Genomic DNA, 13,068 nt, shown 5'->3' with positions numbered 1-13,068 from the left:
CTACATAATTGTCTCTTCTTCTTTATTCACTAACATGGGGTTATGGAAAAAGCACTGGCTCTGGAGTCAAAAGACCTAGGTTCAAATCTCACCTCTGATATTATCTATAGGACTTGAGGCAAGTTGATTAATCTATCTGGGCTTCAGTTTCCTTATCTGAAAAATGAAAGGGATGGACTCAATGGCTTTTGAGGTCAATTCTAACTTTAAATATGTGATCCTGTGAGTCTAAAGGATTCTTAGCAGACCAGGAATGTTGGGAAGGCAAACTAAGGCTTTCTTTCTCATTTGCTCTAAAAGACTAAGCAGAAAGATAGATTCTAGAATCACATTCAGTACAGAGAAATAAGAAGCAGATACCAACTATGGGAACAGCAGATGCACACTGCCCATCTCCTGCCTACTATGGAGGATATACTCTGCCCTACAATTTAAATGGTGATATATTTTTTCTTCTTCCTGTGTCCTCCCCATCTTTTTTTTTTTGGTTGTTGTTCCTTAGACAAGACATCTTTGATGGTCAATGAGGATACTTGGTGAACATATTGTTCCCTGTTTAATACCTTCTTCACTGGAGATTATTGAACAAAGTTTTCAGCAAATTTCTAATAGGAATTAATTTTTCCCCCTTCTTCTGGTGTTTGAACCAAATATAAGGGAGGGAGACAGAATTTTGGGGATGATCTCATTTTTTTGAGCTTAGGATGAATATCTTTTTTATTTTGTGAGGGGGGGGGACAGCTAGGTGATACAGTAGATAGAGCACTGGTCCTGAAGTCAGGAGGAACTAAGTTCAAATACAGCCTCAAACTCTTACTAGCTGTGTGACTTTGGGCAAGTCACTTAACTGCAATTGCCCCTCTTTCCCCCCCAAAAGGTGAATATCTTTTTGTTTATTTTTTTCAACTGGAAAAACCATACAGCCTGCTAAGACAAATGTTGGGGAGTTCAATACAGACTGCTAAATGTTTCTAGTCACAAAAATAAAAGATTCATTCATACTAAAATGTAAAATACTCCTTCATGATCAGTTAACATTGGATTCTGCCAACATGGTCAGTAATTAAATATACCTTCTCCTTTAGAAAAAAATGTGTTACATAATAAAGTAGTTGTGCTGAGTCATCTTGGGTTTCTAAGACTTTACAAAAGTATTTATAGGTAAGCAAGAGTCATATATAAATTTTTCTTAAGTTATTACTAGGATAATTCTTTCATTTAAAATCATGATTTGTGAGGAATATATTCTTGATGGCATTTTAAATGAGGATAATATAACTTTTTATGAATCTCAAACAAGAATTCAAATTCAAAACAATGCATCACTGTTTTCCTTTTATGGTTCTTTACCACTTGAGAAAGACAAAGTTCAATGATAAATCTAAGTCTCTTGATCAATAAAGTTATTCTTCTACCTTTATTTTTGTCAGATGAAGTGGAACACATGGGGCAGAGATGGTGAACTGAGAAAACATAGCAATGTTTTGAAATGAAATGAAGAGCAGCAATTTATGAAGTTATCTTTTAAACACTTTCTGACTTGGAGATTAAGGAGTATGATTGCTACCAAAAAGTTTCCCTCCACTACTGTCATCAACACAATAGAATATATGTTCCATTAACATATAAAAATGAATATGAAAATTGAATACTGTTTTCATTTTGCATAAAACTATTCTTTCATTTCCAATACCCAGTAATGATGGTCAAATAAAACCATCTTTCATCAGTAAACATTCTGATCAATATAGAATTTAAAATGTGAAGCAGTCTTAAAATATTTCCTTTTCACACAAAATTTCAACGTATTTAAATGCACACATATGTATTTAAATAGACACAAAAACTTTCAATACTATTATTTTCCTAAAGATAATGTCTACATCTCACAAGTTTTTGAAATGCTTTTTTGAAGTCTTCATTGAAGATCGTATAGATCAATGGATTTATAAGAGAATTGAGATAGCCAAGCCATGTCAAAAAATTAGACAGTTCTTCTGAAATTTGACATTTCTCACATATGTTGACAATCACCTCCTTGACAAAAAAGGGAAGCCAACAGATCACAAATGCACCTAAGATCAACCCCAATGTTGTGGCTGCTTTCCGCTCTCTTGTTCCAGAAATTTTTTGCCTCCTCCAAGATTTTTCTGGCCTTAATTCTGATTTGGGACTTTTTACAGTGCTTTGTATTTTATCAAAGTCTGCTGAAGGGTCAGATAAAGACTTCTCTTGCACATATGGTGTAGAGACCAGGTGAGTACTTCTCTCACCACTTTCCAAGAGTACTTGACCATTCAGCTCTCCTTTGGCAACCCGACTAGCATTTCTCTTATGGTACAATGTCTTTGCTGCCCTGTATATTTTATAATAGAGGATCAATATCAATGCCAGTGGTATGTAGAAAGCTCCAAATGTCGAGTAAATGGTGAAAACAATATGGTCATGTTTGATTATGCATTCATCTTCTTTGCTGGTTCCTTGGTGTCTCCAGAATAGAGGTGGCATGGAGATGAAAACTGAAATAGTCCACACCACAGTGATCATAATCCCAGCCTGTTTAGGTGTCCTTTTCCTGGCATACTCAACAGCATCTGTGATTGCACGATATCTATCCAAAGCTATAGCTGAAAGGTGCAAGATGGAACATGTGCAGCAGGTAATGTCAACGCTCAGCCAGATGTCACAGACTACTTGACCCATAAGCCAAGTTTCTTTCACAATATACACAATGCTGAAGGGCATCACAAGGACGGCCACTAGGAAATCAGTAACTGCAAGGGAGCAGATTAAATAGTTGGCAGGGTGATGTAGCTTCCGGGTAACAATTATAGCAGTGATCACAAGGGAGTTGATAGCAGTTGTCATCAGTGCCAATAATGACAGAGTAAGTGAGACCAGAATCTTAGATGGCATTCGATTGAATGTTTCTTCTGAGGTAAAGTTTTGATCTGTCAAATTTAAGAAATCCATCATTTCCTTAAAAGATGAATTTTCTTGAGTAAATGGATACCTGCAGTAAAAGAATTAAGAAAATTTCAGACAATGCTCAAATGTCTTCTCTCCTTTTAACAATAAACAGAGGCTGTCCCAGAAGTTTTTATTAGCTTAAAACTTCATTAACACTTTTGGGAACCTTGTATGTGCTTATTGCTCTTTTAAATTTTTTTAAATTTTGAGCATCACTATCAATAAAGACAAACATGAAAATATGCAAAGAACAATATGAAAATTAATCAATGAATATTTATTAATTATTATGTACCCATCACTTTGCTAGACATTGGAAATACAAATATAATGAATGAATTACAACAAATCTTAAAGTTTCATGTGGGAGACAGCAAGGATATATAGAAGTATATAAAAAACAAATACAAGTTAAATGGTTAAATACAAGTGAGTTTGTAAGGGATAGAACTAGTATTTTAAGGGACTTGAAAAGGTTACAAATAAATGAGATAATAATCCTTGAATTGCATTTTTGGGGGATATTTGTTTTATTGATATGCTTTTTTAAAAACTAGAAATATTTACATATTATTGCCACTTTGTGAAGCTTCTTGTAATAAAATGGTTAAGTAAAACTAATAACACAGTGACCTCATCTGAAGGTACATGCAACATTTCACATCAGTTTGCCTCCATTTCTCTCCCTCTTACCTCTACCTCAGTGGAAAAAAAAGAAAAATTCTTTTTGAAAAATATGCATTTTTCAATCGAAACAAATTCCCTCAATGGCTACATACAAATATGTGTGCAATTAAGCATGGCATAATGGATAATGATCTGGTCTTGGAGTCAGGAAGACCTGGGTTCAAGTTCTATTTTTGACAAATACTGCCTGTGTGACCATCGACAAGTCACTTAAGCTCATGGCGCTCTAGGCAACTCTCTCAGAAAATGAGATGTGCCTCCCTACATTGGTAGGGAGAGTTCCTTTACTTTGCAAGTCCTATGCCAATGTAATCACAGATCCAATCCCTACACTCATATTGTTACAGCATAGCTATATAAAATCCTTGTTCTTTTAGCTCATTATCTCCTTAATTAGTTTCATTTCCTCTATTCACAGATAAGAAGGAAAAGTTGAGTATGGCATTAATATACATTTAAGTGCAATTTAAAATGGTTTAAGAGATGTTGAATTTAATATGCCTTAAAAGAGGCAATGTGATATAGTGGATAGAGTTGTTGTCATGTGAGTTTAAACCATATCAAATCTAGTTTCTGTTTAGAATATACTTTGATATTTGAAAGCTCTGTGGTTTTATCTGTGTGGCTACTTCCTCTACTATGAGGACTGAAACCCTTCAAGTCTGAGCAAATAGAATTGTTTTTTTTGGTCTTGTTGTAGCCAAGAGTATCTTGGAATCATAACTCTTATCACTGGAAGGGACTTCAATGGGCCATCTATTCTTCTTCTTTTTTCAATAACAAACATTTATTTTATTTTTTCCAGTTATATGTAAGGGTAATTTTCAACATTCATTTTCATAAGATTTAGAGTTCCAAATTTTTCTCCTTCCCTCCCTCCCTTTCCTCCCCCGTCTACAAGATTGCAACCAGGTTATATATGTACAATCCACAAGTGCTCTTTTTATTAGTTCTTTCTATGGGGGTGGATAGTAAACTTTGTCATTAGTCCCTGGGGTTTGTCTTGGATCATTGCATTGCTGAGAGTAGTTGTCATTCACAATTGCTCATTGAACAATACTGCTGTCACTATGCACAGTGTCCTCCCAGCTCTGCTCACTTCACTATACATCAGTTCATGAGTCTTTCCAGGTTTTTCTGGGATCATCTTGTTTGTCATTTCCTATAGCACAAGACCATTCCACCACAAGCATATAGCACAGCTTCTTCCATCATTCCTCAATTGATGGACATTCCCTTGATTCTCAATTCTTAGCCACCACAAAGAGTTGCTATAAATATTTTTTGTACAATTTCCCCCCTTTTTCCTTTTTCATGATTACTATTGTTAACTGTTTCCCTTCCATCCTATTCCCTTCCCCATGATATTTATTCTATTATCCATCTTCTTTCATCATATCCCTCTTCAAAAGGGATTTGTTTCTGTCTGTCCCCTCCCCCAATCTGCCCTTCCTTCTTTTGCCTCTCTCTCTTTATCCCCTTTCCCTCCTATTTTCCTGCAGGGTTAGAGAGATTACTCCACCCAATTGAGTGTGTATGTTATTCCCTCCTTGAGCCAATTCTGATGAGTGTTAGGCTCATTTACAATGGGCCATCTATTCTTACTCCCTCAGCTTATGAGATGTGAAAACTGAGACCTAGAGAGGTGAAGGGATTTGTCCTAAGTCCCACAAGTAATAATAAGTGGGAGAGCTGGGATGGGAACTCAGATCCAATCGCTTGAAGTTCAGCAGTCTCTTCCCTGTACCAGGCTGTTGTGTGATGAGCTACTCTGATTTTAGCTAACCTGGCCATCAGAAGACAGATCCACAGTAAGAATCTAGACTCGTATAAGAAGCCTATTTATTATGGTAGAACTTGCCAGAGATGGAACTCCACTGGTACAAAATTCAGAAACTCAAGGCTACCTCTATATCACTGTGAACCAATGGAGTAGGAATTTGGTAGAGCTGTTGAGCCCATGCAGTAGCTGACACAGTCAAAATATCATGTCTAGAAAGAGATAGTTCACAATCAAATCCCATTTCAGAATATCTCTAGTATTGCAAGATTTTATGAAACATTTCTTATTGTTATTATCATTAGTAGCACTAGCATTAGTTTTTTAAAAATACATTTGATTCACTAATTATTCATTTAAATGATTGAAAATTACTTTCATAATCATATTTATAATACTATTATGATTTATAATAACAACAGTGATAATATTCATTTGGCACTTTAAAGTTTGTAAAGCATTTCTTTTCTTTTCTTTTTCTTTCTTTCTTTCTTTTTTGGTGGGGCAATGAGGGTTAAGTGACTTGCCCAGAGTCACACAGCTAGTAAGTATCAAGCATCTGAGGCCAGATTTGAACTCAGGTCCTCCTGAATCCAGGGCTGGTGCTCTATCCACTGCGCCACCCAGCTGCCCCAGTAAAGCATTTTAAATATGTCATCTCATTTGATCCTCACAATAACCCTGTAAGGTAGGTTCTATTATCTCCATTTTACATATAAAAAAACTGAGGCCAAAAAAGGTTTTCCAGGGCCATGTAACTAGTAAGTGTAGGAGACAGGATTTGAATTCGAGTCTTCTGGACTCCAAGTCCAGCATGCTATCCCCTAGGCCACCTTGCTGATATGATGCATATCAGATCTTTGAGGGGATATATATATATATATATAGCAACTTATGTGTTGAGTTGCTTTTAAAACGTCCAACAAGTTTAGTTTGGGGGATTTAAAACAACGCAGTGCTGCTGAGGCAATGTAGCTTGTCAGAGAGGGAAACACTGACAAGCAGAGCTCATAAAGACCCTTATTGCAAACAAGGTTTTATTTTACAAGTCGTGTTGATATCAAGCAGCTGCCCTAACCTTCATGAGAGTGACTCTCCACACATGCTTAATTGCCTTATAATTTCTGCTTCATTGGGTATTACTACATAATTACAAGTCAGCTAAAAGCAATTGGGATGTAATGAAATATGATTAATATATTTTGAAAGGGATGATTTTCTTTTTGTTTGAGCCTTGGGCTTCCAAGTCTACATAATTAAAATGAGACTAATTTAGACAGGTTTTCAGGAATGTTGTGTTTGCTAGGGCTATCTAGAGGGGACAGTTGGAATGAATTTTCTTGTCTTGTAGCAAGAATCCAGTTTATGTCCTCTCAGTATCAAGATGCCTTCTTAGCAAATCCACATTACTTGATGATATTATTCATCAGGAATGGCTGTATCCATATTCGTGGCTTTAGTTATTAGCACATGTTTTCTTAAATATCTTCTATAACTCTTTCAGATTGTGCACATGGCTGTCACAAAATATTTGCTTAATAAATGCTTGTGGATTGACTAACAAATGATTGTTACCTGACTGACTGAACTCAGGATAGAGACCAGAGACCTCATGTGAGTGAGCTTTGGTCCCTCTGGAGAATCTGTAAATTGGCATAGGATCTAATGGACTGACTGACCATCCCATGGCCCCAGAGATTGGTAAGCAGCCTCTTGGTCTAAGACAGTGGGGTCAAACTCAAATAGAAATATGCCCACAAATGTACATGAGGACATTTGCAGGCCACATATCAACTTAGAAAGCCACAATTAACATAATCTATTCTATTGCATTTTTATTTATTTTGTCAAATATTTCCCAATTATCTTTTGGATATGGTGAATTTTTTGTTTTTGTCCCAATTCTCTTTCAATCTGTTTGGGGCCATAGTCAGGAGAGTTGTGGCCACTGATCTAAGGACATACCAACAATTACATCTGTCATTTCTTATCAGAGGAGGTAGTTTATTGCCAGATGATTTGAATTCATTGGGGTTAGTTCTAAATCTATGATTCTATAAGCCTATAAACTAGATGCTCTCTCAGTAGATCCTTATTGTGGATCAATCATCAATCGGCTTCTCATCAGTAATTTTTTGCCCTGTTATTTCTAGTGCTAAGGGTATTTTCTCCTTGGTAGAGAAAACCAAATAAAAATGAGATCAGACCAGCTCCACCTTCTCTCTGTTGTCAGTTACTATCTTACCCCCCCCAAAAGGTCTTTTCCCTTCTCTCATTATAATTAAAAACCAAACAAGCAAAAACAAGCCCCCAAACCTTAAGCCTTCAGCATTGTTTACCAAACTCAGCTCATTCTGAGTTTTAGTTCTCCTGGAGCTTAAAATAACCAGAATCCTATATTTATCCTTTTTTTTTTCTTGGCCTTGCTGCCATCTTTGATATGTTTCTTTTTAGCTCCTAAATTGATTGGTGAGTTTCTGTGCATCCACAACTGTCTGTTCAGACAAATCCCATTTTTTCTCCTTCATTTTAATTGTTTCCCTTCCTGGCTTCTGAATATCATTTCTGAACAGCTCCAACCCTTCTGGGTCAACTTCCCCTGTAGCATTTTAGTCCATAACATACTACTCATCTTTCTTTTAGACACTTTAAAATCAATTTTTCCAAAATCTAGGATTCATGTCAAACTTAGCCTGTATTTCCTGTCCTTTATCATAAAATTTTGAAAGGACCAGTCACTTCCTTTCCTAGGGATTTCATCATTTCTATCCCAGCAAGCAATTTCTTCATGTTATTGAGAATCAAATTCAAAATAGTCATTTCCCTTTGTTGATTCCTTCACATTTGGAAGGACAAAATTATCAGTAAGACAAGTCAAGAAGTTATTAGCTACTCTGCTTTTGGGAGAGAGAGAGAGAGAGAGAGAGAGAGAGAGAGAGAGAGAGAGAGAGAGAGAGGTGAGGTATCTGGAAAATTGACGTTCCCCATCATTTCTCTGTGCCATACTTATTTATATATTTTCCCTAAACCCTTCACCTTGTTCTTTTTTTGTCCAGGTAATCTGTAGTATACTTAAATGATAAAAATCACTATCCCCCCCGCCCTCTATTGACTTTTACTTGAATACCCATCATCTCATGTGTATACATTTGTAATGTGTAGTATACAGCTACCTCCTTCCTATTTCCAGTTTATATAAATACTGTCTCTTTGGAATCAGGTATAGGCACCCAGAGCTATGATCCAGTCATGCTTTCAACCAGGACATCTCTCCACCAGGAAAGGGGAATCATATGTTCAAGTAATGGGAGTTCCTGACTGAACCCTAGTCTTCTAGGGAGATGAAGAGCATTTGTAAACATTCCCAGCCATGAAGTTATCTCTCTAGCATGCCCCAAGTTCAAGAGTTTTAATGTCTAGACTTCTACAAAGTATGTATATGTTTATGTACATGCATGCATACACATGTATGTATACATTAATATATACACACGAGTGTGTATGCACATATGCACATCTCTACATGTATGTACATATACACAGGTATGGAGATTATGGTCATATATCATTTATATATACATATACACATACACAATATATACACACGTGTGTGTATGTGTGTGTGTGTATGTGTGTATCTCTCAATATATTCTCCATACCCTAAATCTGGGTGAAGTAGCAAGAAATAGAAGCCATAATATGAAGGATCAAAAAAATCTGTGCTTTAATCTTTGATATTACTGTGAATTATTTGGACAGTATAGGTCTGATTATATAAGAGCTCCAACTATGTTTCCCTTCCATACTTCTCCCTATCTCCTCCTTCACTTTTTTTCTCTTATGAAGAGGTGGTCCTCTCTAGAGACATAGACATCAGCCATTCAAACTAGATTCAGATATTTCCCCAGGGAAACTCTGGATGAGGCAAAATGAGCCAAAGAAATATAAGATTTTGTCTTTTCACCACCACTTCAATAAGTGCTTCCCTTGTCCAAATACCCTATATAGTACCCTGTGTCTAATGGCTACAGCAGTAAATTTTAGACTGCTGGAATTTGTCCCGGCATTATGGTAATGGATTTCAATTGGAAGTGTAATGGATTTTAAACTTTTTATGCCAGTCTTAAGGACAAATACCTGAGAAATATGGGAAGAAGAGTAATTGCAGAAGAAAGGGGCCTCAGCTTTTAATTAATAGCTAAGGTGAAAAAAATCTAGACTAGATAAGATGTATAAATAGATAAACAAAACAAAACAACAGCCCCAGATGGAACCAATTGAAACATCTCATTAAAACTGTTAAAGAGTTTTCCAAAATGTGCATCTTAATTCTTTTTAGAAGTTGCAATCTTAAACATTGCCATTGCTAATGAAGTAACTTTTTTTTTTAGTCAATATTTTCTTTCCTCCTCCTCTTCCTCTACCTCCTCCTCTGGTCTATGAAAGGTAAGAGCTCGGAATATTGGGCCTTGGGTCACACTTGTCAGATGTGGTGTAGCAGAGGTTATTCTTCCTCCCTTATTATTTGGCAGATGTGTCCACTGAGATCCCTTCCTATTCTAATTCCATGTTTTTCATATTTAAATTAAAAAATACATGGCATAGTATAGTCTAAGTTTGGCTTTGCCTTCAGAAGATGCAGATTCAAATGTGCCTCAATTTTCTCATCTGTAAAATGGGAATAATGACACTTGTGCTACTTACCTTTAAGGTAAAAGTTTCTAATATCCACTCCTCTTCCTGGAAGTGCTGATGAGGAAAGAGATCAATGAGATGCTTATAAAGAAAAAGGAAACAGTATCCAGGCATAAAGACCTTAAATGAAACCCAAATTATGCTTACCCACCCCTCTTCATCCTTGTAGACACTTCTGGTCTGACGTCCCTAATCGTTTCTCTTATGCTATTGGTGGGATGGAAGGCTACCAATGGGTGTTTGTATTCAAAGTTTTCTATTTGTTGCAGCTGACACTGTGGCTTGAAACTCAAGTTGGGTGCAAAACTGATGACCAGGGACAGACCATGGAGAGTTCATAGTGCCTGAGTGAAGAGTGGCACAGATAATTCAAAATACCATATGATAACTCATTTCTATTTCTCTTTTAGAGTGTGTGTGTATATAAATTGTTATTGTGGTAAGGAGAAATATTTTTCTTCTTAATTATGTTTTCGTTAAGAGAAAGCTAGCCTCTGTTGAGAAATTTGCTAAAAGTTACCCACAAAGTACATAATTCACATGTGGTTAATGGAGTTGACTACATATGGTTAAGCCCAAAATATCAGCATATGTTCATTTTCCAGGTAACTGAAGAATATTTCTAGATGAAACACAGAGCCTAAAAGTTCTGGCTTTTAAGCATCTATGTGAATTGGCATCGTATTTTAGAAAGGACATAGATAAACTGGAGAGGGCCCAGAGGAGAATAATAAGGATTGGTGAAGGGTCTTGAGATTATTTTGTAGGAAGGACACAAAGATTTTTACTTTAGAGAAGGCATGACTTTGGAGATTGGGAGGGGGGGCAGAGATATAATACTTGTTTTCAAATATTTAAAAGCTAGCATTTGGGAAAAGGTTTAGACTTGTTCTTTTTGGTACCTATGAACACAACAAGGATCAATAAGTTGCAGAGAGGCAGATATAGGTTTGATGCAAGGAGAAATTTCATAATAACTAGAGCTATCCCAAAGAGAAATGGATCACCTCAGGAAATAATAGCTTCTTCCTCAATGAAGTCTTCAAAAAAGCAAAGCAAAAGAATTTCATGATAAAGCTTCTATTTGTGAAATATTTTCCCCTCTAAAATATTAAATGTGAAAGTATATATGTATATATGTAAATAAAATGTTTATGTGCAACACTTTCCTGTTTGAAAAATTGGTTTAATTTGCTCTATTTTGTTATAAAAATTTCCTGACTCCTCCTTCCAGCCTTTTACCTATGGTTATTTTATGTCCCAGATCAGTATTGATGGGAGCTGTCAATTTGCTTCAACCTTCAGAATTTTGTGTGGCCAAAGGGATTTGGGAAACACTGTTTTAAAACAGGAAGTTTCCTAGGAGTTGGTCAAAACTCTTTTTGCCCAGTTGCTTCCCTTATACTGTTGCTGTTATGTCCCCACTGTTCTTTGTTTCTGTCAGTTCTAGGAGAAAGAAAGGAGAATCCTGGATTTACTCTTTGCAAAGTTCTTCCAATATTTTGGGGGTTTCTGTTCTGTGCCCTTTCCCCACCCCCAAACTTTTTGCTCTTTGCTCCAACCCTCCAATCTCATCTAACTCCTTCTTCTGTATCCTTGACATATTTTCTTCATTTCTGTAGCTGGAAATTCATGTTTCCATGTCTTTTAATATACTGCTTTCTTCATGCAGCTCAGTCTTCCTCTCTTGTTGATATCTTCATACCTTTCTCTCTATGGGTAAACCAATATCTAACTTTCATTCTCTCCAGTCCATGGGATATGGGAAAGGTTCCAGAAATAGTTTACTTGCAAGAAACTACCTTTCCTCTTTAGCCCTTTCAGTTTTCTCACCTGTAAAACAACAGAGACTAAAGATTTTAAGAGTTGTTTCAGCTTCAGAATTCTATCATTTTAAGTGAGAGAACAGAGTGATCTGGTCAGTGCTCCTCCCAATCTGTGGCTGTTTGCCCTGGAAGCATTTGCACCCTTTAATCAATTTGAGAAGCTGTTCCTTTGAAATGAAATGAAATAGGGTAAAAACTTCATTTCCATTATTGCTCTCCTCTCCCATTGCTTTACATTATGAAAATTTACCTTGTCTGCTTAATAAAATAAACTTGTGTTTTCTTGATTACTACAATCCATTGGAATGAACAAAATGTCCAACTACCATTATTTCCATTTATATGGAACATTTAAAATGCTGATAGTTTCCATTATGAAAAGTCATACTTAAAAGTAACTCTACATTTTTATTTGTCTATTAAATTGTTGTTGGTTTAATAGCCTCCTTCAAAAGGTTATCTTGAAATTATATTTTGAATTGAGTATTCAATACAAGAACTTCCCTAGAAGTTTTTATGGTTTTGTCATAATAAAAATTCCATAGGAAATTATCTATCTTTTTTTGTTTTTGTTGTTGTTGTTGTTGCAGGGCAATAGGGGTTAAGTGACTTGCCCAGGGTCACACAGCTAGTAAGTGTCAAGTGTCTGAGGCCGGATTTGAACTCAGGTCCTCCTGAATCCAGGGCCGGTGCTTTATCCACTGCGCCACCTATCTGCCCCTGAAATTATCTATCTTAAAATTAAAATAAGAAATATTTGATAATTTTACCAATCCTACTATAGTCTAATGAAATTTCTTTCAATGCTGTTTTTGATGCTATAAGATATGTGCAAATGCCTCCATTGTTTGTATATAAACATGTGTATAAAGCAATAATGTATTGAAGAAATGTCCATTGTTTCCTAGGTAAACTGGCTTGTTTTAACAATCTCATTTAGATGATATATAATATTTGTGATATTCATTAGGTCTTGATGTATATAAATGCTTTTTAAAAAGCCATGTCAGAATATTCTGGTTTCTAGACTAAATGTGACCTGTTAGTGACATTTTTATCTTCCTCCCACAACTGAAGAGTTTAAGGGAAATGAAAAGAGGGGCTTTGATG

At 36.0% G+C, this 13,068-nt stretch overlaps 1 protein-coding gene across 2 annotated transcripts in view; it reads right to left on the bottom strand.

Moving 5' to 3' along the window:
• Positions 1-1,434: 1,434 nt before the first annotated feature.
• The window catches only part of HTR1F (5-hydroxytryptamine receptor 1F), a 170,999-nt gene continuing 159,365 nt past the window's right edge, over positions 1,435-13,068 (bottom strand). Inside the window, exons 2-3 of one of the 2 annotated variants that reach the window (XM_043997129.1) lie at positions 10,142-10,186; positions 1,435-3,013 (exon numbers count right to left, since the gene is read on the bottom strand). In XM_043997129.1, the coding sequence (XP_043853064.1) occupies positions 1,867-2,976 (1,110 nt within the window). In that variant the 5' untranslated portion in view covers positions 2,977-3,013; positions 10,142-10,186 and the 3' untranslated portion in view covers positions 1,435-1,866. The remainder of the gene's footprint in view (positions 3,014-10,141; positions 10,187-13,068) is intronic. The other variant, XM_043997130.1, reaches the window with a different exon arrangement.

Source organism: Dromiciops gliroides, chromosome 3, assembly GCF_019393635.1.
Source record: "Dromiciops gliroides isolate mDroGli1 chromosome 3, mDroGli1.pri, whole genome shotgun sequence".
In the NCBI taxonomy this organism is placed as follows: domain Eukaryota; kingdom Metazoa; phylum Chordata; class Mammalia; order Microbiotheria; family Microbiotheriidae; genus Dromiciops; species Dromiciops gliroides.
This window is presented reverse-complemented; position numbering and strand designations above follow the sequence as displayed.